The 24,076-nt window shown below is 45.2% G+C and overlaps 1 protein-coding gene across 8 annotated transcripts in view; it reads right to left on the bottom strand.

Annotated features, from left to right (window-relative positions):
- The window catches only part of LOC106041662 (LIM and senescent cell antigen-like-containing domain protein 1), a 66,768-nt gene that overhangs the window by 16,380 nt on the left and 26,312 nt on the right, over window positions 1-24,076 (bottom strand). For 3 of the 8 annotated variants that reach the window (XM_066985104.1, XM_066985118.1, XM_066985111.1), the window contains exon 2: window positions 944-1,103. In XM_066985104.1, coding sequence (XP_066841205.1) covers window positions 944-1,103 — 160 coding nt within the window. Of the gene's footprint in view, window positions 1-943; window positions 1,104-3,290; window positions 3,613-15,823; window positions 16,082-23,591; window positions 23,725-24,076 lie in introns of those variants that run through there. The other 5 variants (XM_066985082.1, XM_048077891.2, XM_048077897.2 and 2 more) reach the window with 3 other exon arrangements.

Raw genomic sequence — 24,076 nt, 5'->3', positions numbered from 1 at the left:
CATATAGCATGGCTCTGTAGAAACAAAAATACTACTGTGGAAGATGAACTGTTGTGCTCTTGACACGCTGGCACGCTCTGTGTGAAAGTGGATTAGAATAGGATTTTCAGATGCAACTGAAGAAATTTGATACTTTTGAGAACTCTGTCGTATCTGCTTGAGCTTCTGCTCCCCATCCACGAACTTCAGGTAATAATTCCCTAAATGATGGGAGTAAAAGGTAATGATCTACCCTTCCTTACACTGATCACTTCAGGTTTTATGAACTAGTCTACAGCTTTCACTAAAGCCATTTTGCACTTGCCACCTCTGAATCCCCACAGTAAGGGAAGGCGGAAGAAAACAATTCTGATACCAAAACACACCTTGAGCTTAAGGGCAATCCAGCTGGGGCTAAGAAAACTGAGTGGGAGTGGGTTTTTTCCCTCGAAAGCACATTAAACTCCAGGTTTACCTGATTCTAGGGTTGACCTGACTTGGGCCACATCTGATTTGGGCTGTCAACACACCTTGACCTCAGCACGCTGGCTTACAGGTCATCTCTACCAGCAATATTCAGATGCTGTGCAGGCCTCACTCCCTCAGCAATAAACCTCCTGAGGACTGCAGAATGCTGGGAGTTCCCTCTATATGAGGGCTCTCCTCTAAGAAGGATGCTTTCCCTACATTTCTGATACAATATATAGTGCTTACAGATTTCAAGGAAAAAAAATGCAGTGGGAGGGAAATCTCCAGTAGTTCTTTTCTCAACTGTGATAACATTAGGCTACACATTTCAATAAGGTTCTAACTTATACCAGATGTCCTCCAAATGGGCACAGAAACATTTCCCCTTTTTTCTCCCTCTACTTTTTCTCCCTCTACTTTTTCTCCCTCTCTCCCAATTTCTTCCACAGCACTTCCTAAGCTACTGATCTGCCCGGAGTTACTTCTCCCGGCTTACCTCGTAGAAGAGCCCTTCAGGAAACTGCTGGAAGCACTGGGCGCACACGAAGCACTGCTCGTGGTACAGCTCACCGTTGCTGTTGACAATTTTCTCTGCTGGTGCAAAGCCACCTCTACAGCGCTCACAGATGGCATTCGCGAGCGCATTCGCCATGTTGCTGCCATAAAAAAAACACAGAGGAAACAGAAAGAAAATTAGCCCCAAAAGGTAACGCCACTGACTGTGACTCAGAGTAAGATTTTCCATGGACTTAATGTCTTGTGGTGTTCCTTTAGCAGTAAAACTGCCATTTCCCCCTGTCCCTAAACTCTTTAGAAACAAAAACCCTACAACATACTCTAATAACAATTAATTAAAAAAAAAACAAATAGATGCAGTGTCACAGATACATTTACCGTCTTTTTATGATATGAAAAGGCAGGTAATTCAAAGAAGTATTGTAAAAACGGTAAAATACATCAGAATAACAGACAGCACGGGCAAATGTTAACAACAATTGAAGACTGGCATCACATCGGAAAATACGACAACTCTAAAATAATTCATAGTTCTAAAATACATAAAACAACACTGATTCAAAAGCTCTAAGCAAGAAATATGGAAGATTATAATGTGTTTAGTCTGGCAGATTACTGAAAACTAGAGTAGGCAGTCTTTCCTTACATCATCTTTACATTGCTTGAAGTTGTTTTAGAAATTTAGTTTGTAGTCAAGGGATTTTGGGTTGGTTTGTTATGGCTCGTCTGGGTTAGAGCAGCTCACAACAGCCCAGCATCAGGCCATGGACAAGGGACAAGGTGGAACTGCTCTGGCCACAGTGCTGGGATGCTCCACCGTGACTCAGGCATAGGTCAACACCAGGGGAAAAATACTCAAATAGCAACCCTGGCTGCTTCTCAAAGACCATAAAATGACAGTGTGCTAGCTGCAACATAGCAGAGGAATTAGCAGCTTCACTGGGATTGTGTCCACATCTGCAACAGCCAGGACAACTGCGGTACAGTTAATAAGACTCTAGTACCAGAAAAAGGCTCATTCAATTTTTCCTTTGCAAGTATTTTCTTACTTATGCCTGGACTCCCAGAACTATGCCTTTCAGGATCACCTCTCTGCCCCGATATCATCTGGTAGCAGAGAACAAATACAGGGCAGTGGTTTAGTTTCACACAATCGTAACACAGCTGACGAAAAGACTGACCCTAACATCTACGTGGAAGCTTATTAAGACGTTATTTTACATGTACGTGCACACAGGCACACGTTTTGATACAGAAAAGAAATCTGCTGCATCTGTAAGCACGGAGCACTCGGTCCTGTGCAAGATGCCAAGCTTTTCCGCTCGAGGGGTTAACACCTCTTGGCTCCCACCAGGTTCAACAAGAATCAAACCCTTTCCTTGCACAGCACCGCTTACATTTATCACACGGTTCAAAAAGGAATGTGCTTTATCTATTTCTTACGCTGTGCCACGGAAGAACCCTACACAAGGTCACATCTGACCAGTTATTATTAGCTGGTTTTTTTTCCTCTCTCTCTGGAGCTCTCTGCAGAAGAGGACAACAGTGACTGCTATCAAAATATTCGCTGTCCTCACAGTGAAACAATGACTGGGCAGATTTCACAGAGGAGGTCAGACGGGGGAATGGTCTATTTCATATGCAAGAGACAAGCACACTGAAAAAGTGCAGTGATTATACTACAAAATGTGGTTAAGTATAAAGTTAGCCACACTAAGATGGGGGGGGGAAGAAAGTCACTTAAGCCATCCTCTTTATTAATTTAAATGAGCGGTAATCATAATAAAAACTGTGATCCTTCGTCATCACCTCAACAGTTTGAGTACTAAGGACGTTATGCTGTGAAGGTACTTGATGTTAAGTGCTGTCAGAGACAAAATGCAAGCAAAAACATGAAACAAACTCTGAAAGCTAATGAAAGCATAAAGTTTTCCTCCTCGATATGCAAAAGCACTTGTATACTTTGATTTGAAACACATGTTGTGTGAAAACAGCGATGCACGCAACAGTTCTGCGTTAGTGAAATGGTCTATACGCTTGCCCCAAGTAAGCAACAGCCTAAAATCTGAGACTACTTGGCAAACGCCAACCCAGTTTCAACTGCTGATAAAAATTTCTGACGCAATTACAGATTAAGTTCACAGCAACAGCTCAAATTTTCGCCGATGATTACAACTGGCACCGTATCAAGCACAGAGCAGCGGCAGAGGCTGCGTTAGAGAACAGCTCCCGCAGCCTGCCCAGAGCTCAGACGGTAAAAGCCCTGGGTACCGTATGCCAACGGCATCACCGCGGTCACGCCCCAAAGGTGAACAGAGCCAACTTACAATCTTGCATAAAAGTCACAAAACTCTTTGTAGAGTTTTATGTCACTGTGCCTACGCTGCAGTTTTGACACTGGTTTCTCGCCTTCGTTTCCCGCAGAGTTGTGGCCATCGCGAGCGACCTCGTGGGCGATCTCTTCGTCCTCCGGGATCGCGTAGGGGTGAGCTCTGCGCTGGAAGTCCATATCTCTCTAATTGCTTTCACGGGCGTGTATATTCTGTGCTTAGACTGCAAAGGAGCTGGAGGCAAAGGCGGCTAAAGAATATGCTGGGCTTCCCCTTGTTCCCAAACGAAGCGATTGACTTTCACAGCTCCGTGTCACGGAGCCAGACCTACCCAGCGCCCTGCCAGAGCTTCAAGTTAAAAGCTGGGCTGCGGAGGAGCACATTCCAGCGCCAGGCTGTCATGCAGCCCAGATGCTGGAAAGGGGCTTCGCTGCCGGCTGATGACAGAAGAAATCTTTTCGGGCCCGGGAGAGCTGTTTTACGAGCAACCTATGTGAGCGAACATGTTCCCCGGCAAACGTGTCCGCAGCTCCTGTCTGCTGAGGGGTGGATTCCAACAACACTTTATCATGGGCAAAACAGCAAGGTAAAGCACAAGGAGGAGACTGCTGTCATTAGGTAAATATTGTTTTAATACCACGGCATAGTAATTACACTGTAAAAATGGCCTTTAATGCTCCACTTCCATCTTCTAAGTCGTATGTGCTGAATATATCTCTAGGCATCTTCCTTCTTGTCAGCACTTCAGCGAAGGCATAGATACAGGGGGACAGTTTGTTTTCTGTTTTGCCTCGCAGGCCATTAGCTGAACTGCCAAGGGTATTATAATGGGCAACTGATGAAGGAGTTAAAATGGAGCTTGGTTGTCGGTGCTGGGTTTAGAGCAATTACCCAATGCAAGAACGCTCCATAGAGTTGAACACCGAAAGTAATTTATAGTGGACATTAGGGAACGGAGAGAGCAAGACTGGGAAAAAAAGAAGGAATCATAAAAATTCATCATTCCTTAACCACAGAATGCCCTACCAATGTGGCAATCATTTTATGGTTGCACTCTCTTCAGAAACCTATGTTGTGCTGCTTACTAGGGGAGGCACTGGCAGCCACGGGCCTGCACTCCCGCAATGCTTGGGGCAGGCAGCTTCCAGGAACGTGTAACGCCAAGCCAAAATGAAAAGGGGTTTTGGAAAGCGGTCCTGGGTAACTACCTCTAGCGTGGAACTGACTCAACCCCGTTAGCAATCGGTTAGACAGCAAAGCCACAAGCACTTTGTGCTGGTGACACACAGAGTCTTGGCAGCCAAGGAATTTGCCGGTCTGAGAGGGAGCAGAGAAAGCGGAGGAGGGCAGGAAGAAGACCAGAGGGAACACGCAGAGAAATGAGAAATAGATGACAAAGGACATGACAGAAATCCCAGTCAAGGCTACTGCTTGTTCATATGCCTTCAGCATCTAAATAAAAATCATCCTCGAGCCTCTCGCAGAGGGTCTGTGTCACGACCACATTGCACCACACCTCTCAGCACTGGCTGAGGTGGCTGATAAGCACCCAGCAGAGGACAAGGCCGAGACCCCTCAGGGCTCACCCATCGCCGTCTTCCCATCACCTAGCCAACACAACACCACAATTCTTCCGCTGAAAAGCAAGCAGGCCAGATTTTGGGAATGGGTTTGGTCAGGTGTCTTCCTTTTCACTCCTCTTGGTAGCCCCCCACGTGCCACAGGACATGGCGGCAGGTGGGGCCGAGGCGGCGTGGCCCAGCGTATTTACCTGCCTGTGGGTCTGGTTGCCTGTCTTGTACAGGGCTGTACACGGGCTGTAACAGGCCGAGGAGGCTGCGCCCTCACCAGTTGCAGGGCTTGGCCGGAGCTCAAGCCCTGTTTTTGTCTGCTCCAGGTGGAGCAATAAGATGTCCATCCAAAAAGCCTGATTTCACCGCCCTAGCTTTTTCCAAGGGGCAGCCCCGTGAGGCACGGCGACTCCATACATGCAGTAAGCAGAAGCAGCCTTGTTCTCCAGGCCTCTAGCCACTGCTGCCAGCAGAGTTATTCCCGACTCGTTTCCCATTAGGGAAGAAAGGAGCGTGCCAGGAGTTTAAAAAGGGCCTTCCTGCTACTGAAACAAAACACATCTTCTACGGGGATGGTCTGGTAATCCACAAATGCACAGCAGCTGGCCATCTTTCTCTTCTTTTTGTCGTTTTGCTGGAGACTTGCTGCCAAGATCTGAACCAGGCTGTTAAAAACACTTTGTATTTTCACTGGGACATCTTAAGTCTCCCCAGGGTGCAGCAGGGGAGAAAAGGTAGGCAGGAAGGAAGACGACAGAGCGGCTCCTCCTGGCACACGGGGATCTGCTCAGCAGCCAAAGGTGACTGCTGGGGAGGTGACAAAGGAAACGGCAGGGAGAGGAGGGGAAGCGTCCCGCTGCTGTCATGAAAAACAGCAGCAAAACAAACGCGCTGCTTTATTGTCTCAGAGGGAAAGCTGCCTTCTGTCTCCCTCCAGGAAAAACTGAACTGCTTTCTCTGGAGAGCCTTCCAGCCTGGCTGCCCACCCCGGTGGCAGCCCACGGGGACTCTTACCGAGACGGCTCGGTGGCCGGCGAGCCCTGCCGAGCGCTTTGCTTCATTCCCCAAATAGATGAGCCGAGCGGTCACGGCTCCAAACAAGGTGCTTGGCAAAGGCAGCTGCCGCTTGGCAGCCTGCCCCCGCGCCCCCGAAATAAGGCTGCCCGCCCAGTGCAAACCTGCTGCATCACCGCCGGTTTCGGAGGCCACGCACCCCATCGGGACGTGCGGGGGATTCATGAACAATCACGGTGCAGCCCTCCCCTTCCCACAGAGGTAGGGATGATTTCATGTTCGTTGTATTTAACAGGGATGGCACGCAGTGATCCTCGTACGCAAAACGCGGAACAACTAGAGCGGGAGCTCTGCTGCGAAATAGGCGTGAACCTGGGGCGCCTTGTGCTGATTTCTGCACCAACCTTTTGAAGTGCTAATTGGTTTTTCGTGTCTTTTTTTTCACTGAAATTGAAAACACTCTTGGGTTCTGGTTGCTGCGATCGCTCATCTCTTAAGCAATAAAATACCTTCTGCGTTAAACTGGTCTCTTAAGGCAACTGGAAGGAAGATATAAATCTTTTCTGTAATAAAGATGTACGTTGTAGGTGGGATTTTCATGTGTGCTCAGCACTACCCTGATTCTGCTGAAAAGGACGGAAAACCATCTCGAAACCACTGCAATAAAAACCAGGTGAATTCCGAGTGCTCCTAAAAGTTTCAACCTTTAGCCATAAGAAATATGATTAAGCTTCTGCGGTGGGAGTTTAAGCAGGGCAAACAAAAAGACAACTCTGGCTGTCTCAGATACTTCAATATAAATGTATTCTAGTATAAACATGTCCAAAAAATGCTTTGGTCTCTGCAAGCAGCGAAGGTTCACATTCCATCACTTCATAAGGAAATGAATATGACTGCAATAAACAGGTACGCAGCACCTTCCCACACAACAGTTTTCACTGGTCAGAGGAGCACAGTGAAAAATCTGTCTCTAGCAGGATTCACAGAAAGGTAGTGTGATAGTTAGCTCTAGGACTTTTCTGTTGTATGCAACATTAAAAAAATATATTGTATTTTCTTTGCTAATTGCAAACGTTACCAAATGAAGCCATGTTTTGCGTCAAACGAGATGACTTCTTGTGTGTACAGATACTTGATCCTCTTTAAAATGGCCATCTCTTCCTCCCCCACTACTATTTTTGCAGCCTACACAGACATGAAAATCAAAACAGAAAGGCACAGCGGCACACAGGAAAAGCTCGCCAGTGCTCTAGTATACCTGCGTTACGTGAGATAAGGCATCCTATCAGTTATTCTTTAAAAACCTCTCCCTGTGTGGTTATCTGTATGTGTACTTCCCCATGCTAAATGTACTGTATTCAAACTCTTCCAACTCAATCCATTTTAAAGCCTTTAAAGATGTAATTACACTAATGCATTTCATATAACATCATTTCTATCCCCGTGCCTAATTTAAGACCCATAAAAAAGGTCAGCTACTCAGTGCTAGGGACTGCACATCCAACGTCTCAAAGAGACTCCCTCTAGAAAAAAAAATCTTTTCGAGAACAATAAGACAAAATCAGGCCCACGAAGCTCAAAGGTGTCTTTCTGTTTGGATATAGCACAGTGAACTTCACCACACCAATTTCATTCGGTTCTAAAACTTGAAAGCATTCGGGCAGGAATAAAATTTATACCTTTGGGAATCCAAACACTGGAAAGTCAAGTGAAGAAGAGAATAGATTGTGGCCAGGCAATTGCAAGCAAATTACAACTAAGTGTATGTGTGCTCCTCATTCATTGCTTAAGGAACAAATTTAAAACCCAAACACATAAAAATGTATGAGGTTGATTTTTGCATCTTCTGACATTTGAAATCCTAGGAAAACACTGTACTGCCGTACTTCTCTCCAGAATACCTGTTTGCTAGCTCCAATACTCAGTTCATGTCATCTCTCACTGTAATTCACCAGAAATGCTTTCCTGAACGTAAAGGCAAGTGTCAGCCTCCCCTAGCTGGAACCAATGTTTTTACAAGGCGAGCCCTCTGACCTGAACAGTTCGCCCAGGAGCTATAATTAATACCTTGACTAAACATAACACCCAGGCTACCAGGAAAGACGTCCAGAACGTCCACGAAGCTCCTTATAGGACTGAGATAACTGCCAACAGCAGGCTTTCTGGCTCTGAACAACGCTCTTATTATAGCAGCGTCTCCACTGGAGACACCGTGCCGAGGAGTGACCTTCAGCCAAGCTGCCGAGGGGCAACCCTCCCTTCTCTCCCAAGTCCTCTTCGATGCTGCTGCCAACCTGCACCTTCAGCAGCGTAGCCTCTCTGGACATTTTTCACCTTCATTAAGTTTGTTTTTCTAGACTCGGGCTTCCAGTGATGACATTTTTCATGGCCCGAATTAAACAATTTGTTTGGGGTAGAAGGCAGCATGTGGTAAAGGAAACATCTTTTCAGCTGCTGCTCTTTTAATTCTCTCATATACAAATTAAACCGTAATTGTGCGTCATTCTGGGGTTTGGTTTCCCATTTTTTTTCTTCACATGCTCATTGCAGCATCACCTGGCTTTAAAACCAGCAGAAGGGAAGGCAGCTGAGCCATCTGCAGTTATTACAGCAAAAATTAAACACCGGCACTAATATTCAACAGCTGAAAGAGAATAACCAGAAGTTATTTGCACTCCTAAGAGTCGAGCATGACTCATATATTGACAAATAAAGCTAATGCAGAATAACAGCACCTTTAGACTCTATTACTATGGTCATAAAATTTTGGGTAATACAAAGGGAGGATCTTCGTCTTGTAGCAGCCATTTCAAGGAAGGAAGCACAAAGAATTCCAGTACCAGTTACTGAAAAGCATTACTTGGCAAGCATTTTTCATACCAAAGGCTATGGTAAGCTTTATTTTTTTCTTTTAAAGTTTTCACCCCAACAGTTTTCACCCCAATAGCCGTCCAATCCTAAGTGAGTAAAGCAGGAGTGAATGAATCCAACACATGCATATGATGCCACAAGCAAGCTTGTGAGGAAAGATGGAAAAATTCACACTTGCAACAGAATATTGCCGGGACTATCTGAGGGAGCGGAGCTGGGGATCGCCCAGGTTATTTGGAAGTGAAGGGAAGGGTGAGCGAAGGCAGAGCTTTCTGCTTTGGATCAGACGGGCTCGAGCCCTGCCAAACCTCCCTCCTGTTGTTACATGACACTGAGTGTGTGGGAATAATGTGAGGATTAGCTAAAGAAAGGAATGTAGTTTAGAAGTAAGCAACTGCTTGTACACTTCAGGCAAAATTCACTACCCACAGCCTGGTCGCTCTTGGAGCTATCCCAAGGCTGCAGTGCTGGCATGCGCTTTGGGAAAAGAAGAAAATATGTAAGGAACAGCTTTTAAAATATATCAGAAATACAGTGTACGCTTCAGTCTTTGAAATCAGCGAGGAGGAATGTACAAAACAATGTAACGAAAACCCAAATATCAAGCCAGACAAAGAGCTTGCAATGCAAACTTTCCATACGGAACAAGAACTAGACCAGCCAGGGCAGTTTTGAGTCATAACTCTGAGTGGGTAACATTTTTCTAATAGCTGCATAGGAACAGAGTTCAAGAGGTATACTGAGCTTGGCATCGAGAACTTTATGAGCTATGAAGAGCGTGGCATGCATGGATTCAACATGCTGGAAGAGACAACGTTTTCACCTTCATCCATTCATTCCCTGCTGGAAGGGCTTGAATCTTTTGGATCTTTTATGTAAAAAGGCACAGCTGACAAATGCTGCCAAGTATCACTGGCTTTGTGCCAATATATTACCTACTTTTTATTTTGATGAGGCTGATGGCTAATAGCTTTCACTTAATTTTCTTCTAGCTCTATTCTGGCTGTTAGAACAGACAGAAAAAGCAGAAAAGCTACAGGGAAATGCCATGCAAGTCATAAAACAAGTCCCTCTCGTTCGGAAAAAAGCTCCACTCAGATTAATCATGAAGCTTCATCCTGTTGATACATAAAGATGCATCCCAGGATGCCTTACAATCTTCTGGCACACCTGAGCAGTGCCATCCAAAAACACTGCACACGGGACGTTATATATGAAACCATCACTTCAGAATGCCACCAAGAACGACCTAAAATCCTCTAAAAGGCCTGCCTGCTCTGTCTGCCCCTGTCAGAGGCAACGTGCTTGGCAAGCTGGAGCTGCTCCTGTGCCCAGAGAGCAACAGGCACACGGGTCTCTGGAGGTCACCGTGCTAGCGTTGCATTTCGTGGAGCAGCAGGGAGACCACAGGAAGAGAGAAACGGGAGGGCAACCTGTAAACTTGTTCTCCCCGATGCCTGCACGTTGGCAATTTGTAGCAAGTGGTGGCATTCAGATGGGATTTAGCTTTCTCTCCTCTGCAGAAATATTTCCATGCGTAAATTCAGTCCAGCATGACAGACTGCATTCAAAGGAGAGCTTACTTAATTAGAACAAGGAATAACGAGCAATCGCATTACGTTTTCTGTAAAGAACACCTTTGATAAGATGTTATCAAAACGTGAAATCAAAAGCAAAAATCAATCCACAACTTCTATTTACCCAACCAATGCTGCCAGAGCAACAAAAATACTAATTGCTGTAATCATCGAAGCTTAACCAATTCATTGAAATCACAGATTATGTCAATGAGGCAAGCGTAAGAGGAACACCAGTAATGGCTCGGTTTTCCGTCATGCAGGCAGTTACCTCCGGTCATTTGGAGTCACGGGAGGAGATAGTCAGAGCGAGCAAGTCAAATTGCTCTGGAGTTATTATGCAATCTCAAAGACAAGGGGTGAGCGAGAAGGCAAGAAAAAAAAAAAGGGTGTGTTCATTGTGAGCTATTTTAACCCCTAAAGCAATGAAAAGTACAGCACAAATGAAAAGCCAGGCCTCCAGTCATTTGGATATCTCAAACTAGGGTGCAACACAAATTCTAAGTATCGGAGTATTAAAATATAAGCATGAAGCGTATTTTTGCTGGCTGGAAGTTACTATAATTAATAACGTTAATAACTGAATGCTACATTTACATGGACAAATCCTCTCTTCAATTAGAGCACCTAGCAGATGAGCCAAAGTGTTTTTTAATTGGGAGTTACGAAGCGTCTGATTCAAATAAATATTTCGAGGTCCCAACTCTTTACTATTCCAGCAGAGTTTCTAACCACAACAGTGATGAACTGTACTTTTTTTTTTGTGGCTGAACATTTATTTTCAAGCTCTTGCTGATTTAATAAATTGGTTTCTTTCTTTTTTTTTTTTTTTTAACCAATATATTGAAAATTCCTGCTGGACTTGCTGGTACTGGCACCACGAAGAAGCAGAACATCTACCTACAGAAAGAGGTTAAGTAAACGTTATCGTTTGTGATGCTATTAGGAAATGCTGCCAGTGGAAATCAACTCTAAGGTTGCTTCCAGTTACAGAGCTTTTCTTTCCGCATTCCCCAGTGCCATGAGGGGTCCGAAGGCCCAGTGGGGTCCCTGGCTCCCGAAACTGGAGGAGACCCATGGCGTTGCACAGCTCCTGAACGCAGCACCTCAAAAGGCGAGGCAGGCGCTCAGCCCTACCGCACTGCCGTTGTTCTGTTGTTGTTTTTTCATGTATTTCTTCTTATACTCACCTACGAGCTTTGCTGCGCAGAGCCTATCCCCCCAAGGCTCAGTGGGCCGTAGGAATGTGCTTATGTCTCCTGTTTCATCTGCGAGGGAGTCTTTGTGCCTGAAATTCTGGGGCACATCCACATGCCTTCCAGCCCGGAGCCGGTGTGCGCAGGCAGGCGGGAGCCTGAATGGACCCAGCAGGAGACTGCCTGCACCTACCCACGCAGACGTACCCATCAGCTTCGGCAGCAGAGCCCAAAGGGGCCAAAAGGATTTCTGATAACGTAGAAAACATCCGCGGTGTTTTCTGCACAGGAGAACGGAGCAGTGAGCTGCCTGGGTAACGGACAGCCACCGCATGAACCTTGCCCGTGATCATTTGTTGCAAATGCTGAGTTTACTTTTTGGTTAAAAAAATAAATAAATGTAAGACAGACCAATCTCTTCAAAAGTCATTTACATTTTCAATTGCATTTGAATGTATATGAACTTGAAAAGAGCGGTATGGACAACACTTTGATCAAATCCATTTTAAGTGTAGTTATTAGAAAGAGAATTGCCCCTGCTTTTCCCAATGCCTTGTACTGAGCTTGGAAATCAATATTATCAATTTTTCAGAGGAACTATCATAATTCTTACAAAGTGCATGAGAAGAGAAGGGGAAAGTGCAAAATCAGCGAGCATGCTGCCACTGCTAAGTGACTCCTAATGATTAATCATAAATGTATGCTTACAATTTCCTTTGCATCCTGTTCACTGAGAAAAGTGAAGAAGAGTAGCTCAGCACAGAGTTAGTTTTTTTCCAAAACACCATTTCTAAAGACAGCGCAAGACAAGATTTATCAGTGATGTTTGCACCAGATCAATATAGCTGGAAAAGAACAAGTCTTTCCCTCTGTGCTGAAAACATAATAATAACAGTAATAGCAATAATGAAGCAGCTGATTTCTCAGCTGGCATGCAGTTCGATGAGGGCCACCTGTGCTCCAGGCAGGGCAGTAATGGTGCTCAGTGTGCTTCCAGCTATGTGCCCAGGGAACATCCTGGGCAGCCACGGTTCAGGCACTGCTGAGCCTCCACCAGGCAGGGAATAGAGGATCCCTGCCCTAGTGGAGGTGTAAACCAAGCACTTTCTTGCACTCTGTACGTTCAAGGAAAGGGTGAGCTCTCAGACCAGCTTCGACATGGGGCGGCCAGGCTCCAGCTCCCTATAAAGTCAGTAAAGCTGCCAGGAGGAGGGGACATGCCCTCAGAGGGCAATTCCTCCATACAAGCTTTCTACAACAGGGGTGATGAGTGCGGGGGCTTGCTATTTATGGCTGTGGGTGACCTCAGTTTCCTCAATCGGATGTGCTGGTGCTCCCCAGCCCCCTCGTGTCCTCACCGCTGCTGGTGGGACAGCTCAGCTGCTGGGTCACCATGCCGTCAAAGCAGCTGGGGCAGTGACTGGGTGGGAAGGAGCAAAACCGTGCATTAAAGCAAGCTCTGCTGCTTGCGAATTAGGCCCTGTAGGTTGCCGGAGCTGTGTGAGATGAGTTCCTCTCAAGATGATCCGGCACCTACTTGCTAAAGCAGGACTCTGCTGGAGAGACTCCGTGAGGTGAAAAAATGCGTTTATCAGCTTTTACTCTAAGCTGCAATCTGACAAACTAGGAAACTTAACGGTAAGAGCCAAACTGTATTGCTATGGTCCTTCCTGGAAAACTCTGAGGGAAGCGTGCTTAGAGACTGACTCATCATAAACTGAGCAGCAGACCTGAAAGACAATGATGGGGGTCAAACCTTTGGCTGAAGCGACACGAATGGACACAGGTGCAGAAGCAGAAGATTGGCTTCCTGTTATGGAGCTCAGAATCCCACAGCACGCGACCTATCACGAAGTTATGTCAACGTAAGACATTAGTTTTATACCGCGCAGGATCCAGAGCTGCAATTACAACTGTACTTGCAGCATGGAGAGGCTGTCTGAGACACCCAGCACCCAGAGCGAAGGGGTGCGAAGTGCTGCCCACCGGGTCCCTTGGCGCTGCTCCTGCTCACCTGCACCCAGCTCCCAAAACACAGACACCAAAGACGACACAAAAGGCAGAAAGGGAAGGAGGGAGAAATCCCATACTGGGCTGAGATGTAAAAGGCTGTAAAGAGAAAACCAGCAGACATCATGTATGACTTCAGCAGACGGTGATTTTAACTACTGTTTTTTTAATACAGAAATTCTCAGAGGATGCCCTAAGAAGATGAGCACAACTAAAGCACATTCTGACCCAACATTAGAAAAACAGGATAGTTTAGCCGGGAAAGAAGCTTAGGGTGAACTGCTCCTCAGGGGGCTGATGTTACGTAGCACATTTGGATTCAGGTGCACCTTCCAGGACGTAAAAAAAAAGAAGCTAGAACAAAGAGCTGGGGAGAGAAACTACAGGAGGGCAGGCAAAGCCAGGGAGGATGGCAAGCTGTATTCAGCAGACATGAAAGAAACCTCTTGTCTTTCTTGCGGACTCTAGATACCCCGAAAGTATGTGCTAAGGACAGGCATCTAAGTGTCACTGAGTGGGGGGGCACACATGAAAAAAGCCAGATGTTTCCAGTTTTAGAAAATTAAAGGATTTTTCCTCTCCACGCCGTTTGCTCCTTGCCCTGTTGTTACGTCATTATTTTGTATTTACAATGCCTCATCCTTTTGTCGTGGAGAATGCAGCAGAAATCATAAAACAAGGCTGCCTGGCAACACAGGCTGAAATATAACAAAATGGGCTAGGAAGAAGCAAGGTCCAGTTTGACCACGTACCTGCTGAGCTGCCAGCAGTACCAGAGGAGCCCTGTCCTCCGCGGCACCGGCTGCCGCCGCGCTGGCAGCATCCTCCGGCCATGCTCTGCTCACCTCCTGCACCTCATGCACCCGAGCTGGGTTGTAAGGGCCTCGATTTGGCATTTCCTCTGCTTGCATTTTAGTTCGTAAGACTGATCCTTGTCTCGTATTTGTCTTAAACAGGAAGAAGCTCAGGAAGGGATCAAAACACCCAGATTTATGCCAGTGTAAGGCAAACTCCCCCTGCCCACAAAGGGCCCCATTCCCACCTTGGCCATGCACACAGCAGGCGGCTGTAGGCAAGAGAAACACCAGGGCTCATTTTCATATGTAAGCTTTAAAAAGCAGCTTTCACTTCCGTAACTAGAGTCTTCCTCACAGCTAGTTTTGCATAAAGGAAACTAAGCACAAATAGTCAAGAGTCTCTGCGCATCTTTCTCTAGCACATATGAGTATTCTTCAGTTTATAATCATATGAACATGACACTATTAATGCTACTGAAAGTCCATCTAAGCAATTGATTCAGAATTAATATTCTAAATAGATGCCAAGCACACATATCACAGCCACAAGACGCCACATTTCTAGAAATGACTCAGTATTTCTGGTATATTGTGGCAAATAATCTCAATAGGCTACCACAATATATTTTGCCACAATAATTTTTAAGGAAGGTGCTTAGCAAATCCCCCAAATCTGACTACCTGTCCTTCTGGAACTGCTAATTGGGGTAATGAGAGTGCAGTACCAAAACCCATATAAGTTACAAACCCTTCCAATGTGATGCACGAGTATCAACAATGAAAAATAATCTATAAATAAACCCAAAGAAAAGGCATTAGGGGATAGGAAGTGCTTCCTCTCCGACGATGCTTTTGTTAGCATTTACACAAGAATCCTTTTCCGGGGAGCCTGAAGTGGTAGCAGACAGCTTTTGCAGGGGGGGGGGAATTAAAAAGAAAATCAACCTCACGTTTTCACTTGCTCACGTTATACACAATCCCTCACCCTTTCTGCTCCGAGCACAGGCTTTGTGAAAATTCCCCGCGCTGGCTCATGAGGCGGGTAGCACCGTGCGATAAGCCCAGCCACCGACCGACCGAGCGGCTTTCCGATTTTCGGTTGCCCTTCCTGCCCCGAGGTCAGGCCCAGGCCGCCTTCTTCACCTCCACAACCAAGGCCCCCGACCTCCCCAAGCCCCGGGGAGCTGCCCAACCCCTCTGTTCTCCCCAGCACGGTGCCAAAATGGGCTTCACACCACAGCGGGCCAGGCCGTGAGGTGACAACCTCTGGCTCCCTCCCGCCAGCCGACGCCATCCCGCAGCTGCCCGCCCCGTGCCCGGAGAGGAGGCACACCACCACCAGGACCCTGCGTGTCCCCTCTTGTCCCTCCTGTGCCTTTTCCCCGAGTGCTTCGGGGCTGTTTCTCAGCACACGTGCGGAGCAGCGCTGGCATTTTGCTCTCTGGAAGCCCCGACGCCGTCGCCAGCCGGCTCTGCCCACGGGCCCGCACTCACCTCAGCTTCTCCTCCTGCCAGGCGGGCTGCCCCACGCTATCCGGACGATCCCGTCTCCTCCTGTACAGACCCGACTGTGACAGCTCTTTCAGCTGCAAGGCCGTCATATTCCTCTACCTGGAGGTTTGTTGCTTTTTCTTCCTTTTGGTGGTGGCGGTAAGGGTGGGGGGTTGGCTTCGGGTTGGATTCCCCCCCTTCCAGATGTCGCTGCCAAGATGCCCGGAGAGAAGAGGCTCGGCGCCTGCACACCTGCGCCCGCCGGAGCCGTGAACCTCCGCAGGCAGGCAGCCGCCGCTCGGCTTCCTGTTCCTCATAGGTACACACCCTCCTGCAGGGCACCACGTTTCCTTGATCACTTTATCACACCTCGGGGATGGCCGTGACAAGCTCACCGAGCGCCCCAAGGGGCTTTGCTTTGCTCTGACCCGGACAGGAGCGACTCCGGTGTGCTCCGTGCGAACGGCGCAGCCCTTCCAGAGCCGGCTGGAATTAGCCAAAAAAGAAAATCCACCGGGCTGTAATGAGCTAAAAAGTCTTCCCCACTGTAATTTACGACACAAAGGAACTCATTAGTCCTATAAAAGTGCGGAGCTACTCAAGCATGCCAGCAAACTCCAGCACGGAGATTAATCCAGCAAAAACTGTGTGGCAAAGAAACTTCAGAAATCAGCACTAAAATACTCTTTTGGAAACACAGCAACACTGTGCTTGTCAGACAATAGCTTTTTTTTCGTTTTTCTCCCCTACTCCTAGCTACCAGAACGTAACCGACAGCTATTTGTCACATTTTGCAGTGATGGAGCGTCCTGTGTCGCTTGCAAAGCAGGAATGAAAATGTTGAAGGTTTCCTGTGAGACAGGAAGGTGACTAGCAGAGATTTGCAAGCTGCGTGCCTCATCTCGGTGAGTAATAAAAGTCTTCATTTGACTGGGAAGGAGGTTTCAAAGAACCTTACTCCTATTTCAAAAAAAAATTTCGAAGCTTCTTTGACTATTCTTGGCACGTATAAACCCTGAATTCACCGTATTCACTTCTGTGATGAGTGTGGGGGAGGAGAAGGGTTGGGTTTTATCAAATCAACTCCCATTTAATAAAAGCAGAGAAACCTAACAATTTGCAATGAGTGTTTTGACCAGGACAGGAAACAAGATCTATAACAATAAACTATGAGATTCTCACCATAAAGTGCTTATTTTGTAGTGGAATACACACAAGAAAGCATTACTGTACTTCATGTAACGGAGAAGTGCAAAGTGTGTACTAATGAGTATGTCACTTGTTACCAGTTTTGTCAACATTACCAGACAGAACGCCAGCCCAGGAATTTTACGTAATATTTCCAATGTCAGTCTGGAATGTCATCAAAATATAATATAAAACATCACACAATGGAAAAATAATAGAAATTACTCTGGAATCATATAACATGCCAAAGAGATGATAGTTAGAGAGATCCCAAGTGATTTATATGATGTTAGAAGGCTGCACACATTGAAGTGTCAACAAGAGCTATATATCCATACTCTTGTCCTCAGAAAATGAGAAGGAACAGTCACAATATTTGCCTAAACACGCTGCATTCCAGTTTCGAACAAAGCACTTAAAATTACTTCTCAATGCACAATAGGATGAGCTTAAGCATAATTAAATGACAGTTCCCTGCAGTCAGCCAGTGACTCAGTGAAAAGTTAATGCTGTTACAGGCGGATGTTCAGGACGGCGGATGACAGATGCCTGTGGCACAGCAACATTTACACGTTATCAACAGTTTTTACTGTGTTTTAAATACCAGTGTAGCAAAGATAGATCTTTGTCCAAACAGTTTTAGATAATAACAATCTAAAAAGTGAAGACAGAGTAGGTTTTTGCTATGGAAGAGCTCTTCATAAACTAATAAAATCGAACTATTACCTAAATTTCTTCATAACATTTTATTGACTACAGTAGCAGTTTCTTCAGTGTACTTTGGTATTAATCATGATACGAGTCCATCAAAAATTAACAGAAAAAATCTTCCCTGGCTTTGCTGCAAGTTGCATTAGTGTGAAGCAGCGTTAAAATTCATGTTTATCTGCGTGGACAGCCACTGAGGCTGCACAGCATACAGGACATCAGCTTTTACCAAAATCTGCTTTGAAACCTCACTTGCACCAAACTGATATTATTAAAATTTAAAATCTATACCAGCAGAGAGAGCACATATATTAAAGGAATACAAGAAGTCCAAGAACAAAAATGAATTGTTTTGTTACAGAGCTGCCCGATATCAAATCCGACTCAATCTAAAGGAGGGCAAGATGGTTATTTTTTAAGACAGATGTGGTAGGCAACTCCACAGCATACATTTTTAACTGGCTTCTTCAGCAAGCCTCGATAGGGGTCTAAGCTGCTTTAGAAAATACTTTCTTTTTGGAGGACTTGAAGATAAGCTACTAGCTGTCTGCAGGAAGAAATCCAAGCAGAATTCCTTTTCTGCCCCGTGGGATCCCACATCAATTCTCACGAGAGACAAGGCTTCAGATCTTAAATTACTCAACTGTTAAGTTCTGAATATCAAATACACGTTGTAAGGGTGGTTGTCAAAGAGGTGCTGGAGAATGCAAATGACTTTTCTCCAGTAACTTGCTGAAAGGTTTCCCGAAAGCGACTCAGATGGAGCTAGCTCTGCAGGAAGAATTTCCCAAGCGAGTGCCTCCTGCTCCCCCAACCTTCTCTTACCTTCCAGCCTCTATCTCCTGTTTATAATTCAGTTTTAAGAGATTACATTCTTACATTCCTCCTGCATAGGATGGGGCTACTTGGATCTTTCACATTCCAGGAGAATTTTTGAGGACCAGCCAAGTTGCCACAGCTCCTCTTGTTACCAGCAACACACAGCCTCCTTTCATGTTCTGCGCTTTGAAGATTCATCCTTCATTTCTGAGTGTATGCCTCTTCACTCATGCAACCGGCCTTCCTCCCTCCCCCAAAGAAAAAGTTCTGCTTATGTCGCTGCTGCAATCTGGTTGATAAGCACAATGCTGTCAACGTTTTGTTAGAGGAAGATATTCATCTGCGTCTAAGTACCAAAAGACAGAACCTAAACTGAAACTATACGCAAGTCCTTCATCCATCCCAAGCTATGAATGACTTTTTGTTATGTGTTACAAGGGTCATACTTGAGTTTTCACTTCAGTCCTACAAGGCATTTATCTTGATATGTCAAGCCTGAATTTCACTGATATCTCATGCCTGAAAAGTGTTTTGCAAGTGTTTTTGCTTGCAAGTGTTTTGAAACATCGCTCAAAATTCCGAGCAAGTGCTATTGCTTTGGGGACTGTGGGTATTCAGCAGAATTCTGCAAATTAAAAATCATTTAAGACAGGCTATGACTCGTCACTTTTCACTATGTTCATAGGGACAATCTATGACGATAAAACCCATGTTGTGGATTTAGGAATAATAACAATTTTTTTAAAAGTACTTCTAATTCAGTGCATTTCCTCGTGAGTTCTCATTTGCAGAGAACACACGTTAACTACAGAGATTAGGAAAGGCAAGGTCTTAGCATTCTCATTCCACACAGAGAAGCCTTTATTAATGTTATTGATCTTCTTTTTTCCGCTCCAGTGGCACAGTCTTGTGTTGTTTTTTTTTTAACTTTGAACAGATGACCCGACTTCAATTAAATTTAGTTTGAAGATTTTTGAAGTGATAGAAAAAGCTGTTTACAAGGCAGCACGAAAGGTCAAAAAACTAAATCCAAAGAGCATCAGGAGAAGGGCACACAGATCCCTGTAGAGCACCCACAGTTAAAAGGTGCCAGCAGTGGGGACAGGAGAAAGGGCACGTTTTTCCACCTCTTATCATTTCTCCATCCCCACTGCTGGCCCAGCTTATCACTGAGGTGAGTCTCTCAAAAGTAGCATGTCCAGAGTGTTGGCTTTCAACTATTTCTCACTAGGTCTGGAAGAAAAACACTCTTTAAAGCCAAAATTAAAAAAAAAATAAATATTAAAAACTACTCTCACTCCCATGCTTTTCCTTGGAAAGCCTTCCCACAGACACAAGAGGTGGCTCTGCTCAGGGTTTGCTGTCCATGGAGAGAACGGTGCCAGTGGCAAAGCCAGCATCAGGCCCCGCTTTGCAGGTCAGCGGGAAGCATCCCGGCAGCAAGTGAAGGAAGATGGAGACAACTCTTCTGGTAGGTTTGTAGGAGGCAGCAAATTTTGCGATGTGCCAGCAGCAAGTGAGGTGCTGAATGACACCGGGGTGGTGAGCCTCAGGTGACAAAGAATGCCTTGGGTCACTGCTGGAGCAGATGAAGATAAAAGGAAAGGAGCAGAGAGAAATCAAGCCACAGATCTATGCACGTGAACCTTGAAAGGAAAATTTCAAAGCTTCACAGGAGTCTAAATGGTTGATTCAAGGAGCTACATAATTAACTAATTACATGTTTCCTTCCTTGTGCCTAATAGGACTCCCACATCTGTTTTGATGTCTCCTGCCCTGCTCCACTTAGCAATCAATCAATCCCAAAGCATGCATATTTAATCTGTGGATGGCACTAGGAGCTGAGGCGCTTTATCCACATACACTGCAAAGCACTGCTATGGACTTATGTCCAGTGATCAAGTGCTACTGCCATGATTTGCCAACAGCTGCTGGTTTACCTTAACCTCTTCTACGCCTGAGTAACATAAAAAACTACATGGTGATGTGCAAGCGTGGTGTAAGGGCAAGCGTGGGAAAAACCTTTCCTCCATCTGGATGCGAATCAAGTTCTTTCGGCTGCCTCCTCCGAGCTCTGCCACCCCCTGACCTTCTGCCCAAAGAATGCGTAACATTCAGCTGCAAAACACTTATTTTTCTCCAGCAAGTGGAAACCTGCTTGAGGATGTGCTTAACAATAACTCCCTCTGCTGGGAAAACGCTGCCTTCTTGCTCAGTTCCGGCATTTCTCCCTCCAGCCAGAGGGATATGTTCATTAACCCAAATTCACTTTAGTAATTCACACTGGGGCCAAGTTGAGACCAGAAGGGAATGACAGACCAGCAGCTGAAGATGCAGGTTAGTATTATAACCAGAAATGTATGCTGTTAATCAGTTGATGATCAATGCATGAGTAACAGTGCAAGGAAAATATGTGACAGAGCATGAATCAGTCTTCCCTGCTGTTTGTAAATAAGCCTCTCAAAAAAGAGTGTTAAACAAACCGGAAAGCGGTTGAAGGGTTCAGATGGATATAAATACTCACATGGACCCTGAACACCATGGGATAAACATCTTAAAAAAAAGACAAAACCCCAAAGATAGGGAGGTGAGGGTAACAAAGCCAGCAAATTCAGGATTTTAATACATTTTAATAGCCTGGGATATGTGGAAAAACACAGGTAAGGCACACAAGCACTTCCGAATCTGCATTTCTAGAAGGAGAACCTTCCCTTCAGAAACATTTTACAGTCTCAGTATTAGAAGCCTCTTCCCAATAGAGATTTTCAAACCTTCTCAGGAGGACAACCTGAGAAGTCGCATTTTTAAACAAGTTGTCTTCCACCAGCACCCTACTACTGTAGATCTATCCAGAATGTCTCATGAATTGTAATGAGATAAAACACCCCCGAAAATGGGGTTTAAGGCCCCTGGAGCCAGCTGGTTCCCCAGGTACACACTACAAAAGGCCAAGAAAGCCTCAACAACAACAAAAAAAAAGACAACAAAAGTAGAACCATAAAATGGGTGGCAACTGAAGGAAGCACTCCGTGTTTCGGCACTTTGCTGATGGCTGGTTTTGTGCCCCAAAAGCCAGCGAGCCCCTTGAGAGCTGCAGAAAGGTCAGTTGATCCGCTCCATCTAACAAGACCTGGTTTTGTGGGACACAGAGGGGGAGATCTCAAAACAGGCCCCAGGCTTACTTTTCCCCTTCGCTGAAAGAATGGGAGCATTAGGATTTCTTAATTTTTCTCCAAAATACCACCAATTGAGGTTAAATAAATGTGAACAAAAAGACAGCTGCCTAAAAACTGCTTCCTCTTTTGAGTGCCCAGTAATGAATTCTCCTCACCCCTTTGATTTCCGTCTAACAAATAATTTTCAGATGACTAATGCTGCACTGAGAGCAGAGAAAGACGAAGTTCTCATCAAGATTTCATAACTTTTACACTGAAATGAAAGGAAACTGGCAAAGGCGGGAGATTGCATGCTCCCTTTGAGAAGGACGGAAGAGCTCCTGGTGGCCCCCACAACATGGACATGCTTGAAGACGCCACTACCACCGCACGGCGCACAACCAGATGATGACCACCAAAGCAACAAAGAGAGCTGAAGCTTCTTCATGGCCACGAGCAATGGGGTTTTCAAAGGACAATCCATCCCTGGGCTCCTGAGAGGAACCGGGGTCAGAAGAAGGATGAGAAGGTGAAATTACGCAGTACTGCTGTACAAAACAGGGCTTGTCGATTTAGCAGCTCAGAAGAAGCTAGGATATTCGTTGTGGTATGTTTGTAAACATATTACAAGGCCATTTCACAGAGAGACCATATTTGCCAAAAAACAAGGCAAGGAGCACGGAGAAACCCTCTAGGCAGCACAGCAGATCAGGCATACCAGGAAGTAGTCCTCTACTCTGGCATTTCCAAGAAAGGCAGAAAGCAGAGGTTCCTTACAGATTATTACTGCACTAATGAACCAACCATGTCACCTTGAAAAGGTCAGAGATAAATAGTACAATAATTTCTGAAACAAAAAATAATATACTCTTTAAGGCGGAACATACAACATAGCTCGTGTCTAGAAAAATAAAGTTGAATGCATGTAAAGACTTAAGAGACATAGATAGGTAAGGTGCAATTTTCAGTCACTCATTACAATCTTAATTTTTAACTATACACATTTTGATTTCAAGGTTATTAAAACTTGTAATCTGTATCCATGCAAAAAATTCCATACAGAAAAATAAATTCACAGCATGAAAGAAACAAAACTAACTAATCCTGAAAATTACGAATAAGTTGCCCTTTAATACTGCAAAAAGCACTTTTAGATTCAGCAGAGAAAATAAAAATATAACCTCATACAGATTTTTCAAAACATTTTAAAGCACATGAAAAACATCCTTAAGACTTCTATACTAGAGCAAATGTCTTAAACCTAAAAAGCACCAAACCTGAGGTTTGCTTCACTGGCAAAGTGACTGACTTTTGAACATAAAGAACTCCCTCAAATTGCACCAGAGGGAAAAATTTCGGTACCAGGTGGGACAAATCCATTCTTTCCACTGAAATTACACTTTTGGGTTCAGCTAGTCTGTGCTGGTCTTTCCAAAACACATCCTCTTCACCATCCCGATCGGCACTACCGAGTACCCCACTGCTCAGCACGGTTAGGGATGGTGTACATCTACAAACGAACCCTGAATCCTCTTTCTGCGAGCCTGCATGAGGACAAAACGGTTTCCCTAAAAACCTTCCAGATGAGCAACAGCAAAAAGTGTACCGGGGACACCACGACACCTCCGTACATTTCAAGAACGCCAAAGGACTCTGGCCAAACCTCTATTAACAGTGCCGCTCGCTTTAGTAGAAGGGCAACCCAGCAAGCTAAACTATTACTTATCCTCTTCCTAATTTCATTTATCACTGTTCCCATACACGGCTCCTGCTCAGAATTTCCCCACAAGCAACTGAGAGACCATATAACGTGCTGCCAAACTTCTGGCTCTAAAAACAGCGTGGCTTGCATTCCAGCAAAAAGCAGAGACAGACCCAAGTACGTACAGGTGGACACTTACTAACAGGGTGTATCCTCGCCGGCAGCAGGTTCACAATGAGCAGCCTTTCCCATATATAGCTTTACAGTGAATACCCACTGTTTGCACATTTTCCCTGTGGTTATTACTGGTAGTTGTGATAAAAAAAAAGAAAAAAGTGACTTAGCAAACCACTTCCTTCTTTCACCCTGTAAAAAAAATGTGATGCAGCGAAGAGCACAACAAATACATCAAAGTTCACAGTTTAGGCTCCACAAAATCCATCGTGCAAATTGTCCATCTGAAAACAACCAAGGAGAGAGAAGGAAGCAAATCATCTCCCTGAAAGAAAAGTATAGCTTTAATTTTATCACCTGTATTTTTAAAATGACAAAAGTACTAAAGCCTGGAGAGGGAACAGCCAACAGCTGTAGATCCACTTCTTGGGATCATTCAGGTATTCTCATATGTTTCCTGACGCTCCAGGGACTGAACGTGAATGTGATAACTTCCGTCCCTTCTGTGGT

The sequence above is a fragment of the Anser cygnoides genome, chromosome 1, assembly GCF_040182565.1.
Source record: "Anser cygnoides isolate HZ-2024a breed goose chromosome 1, Taihu_goose_T2T_genome, whole genome shotgun sequence".
Lineage (NCBI taxonomy): Eukaryota > Metazoa > Chordata > Aves > Anseriformes > Anatidae > Anser > Anser cygnoides.
The sequence above is the reverse complement of the archived record's forward strand: the minus strand, read 5'-3'. Positions and strand labels throughout refer to the sequence as shown.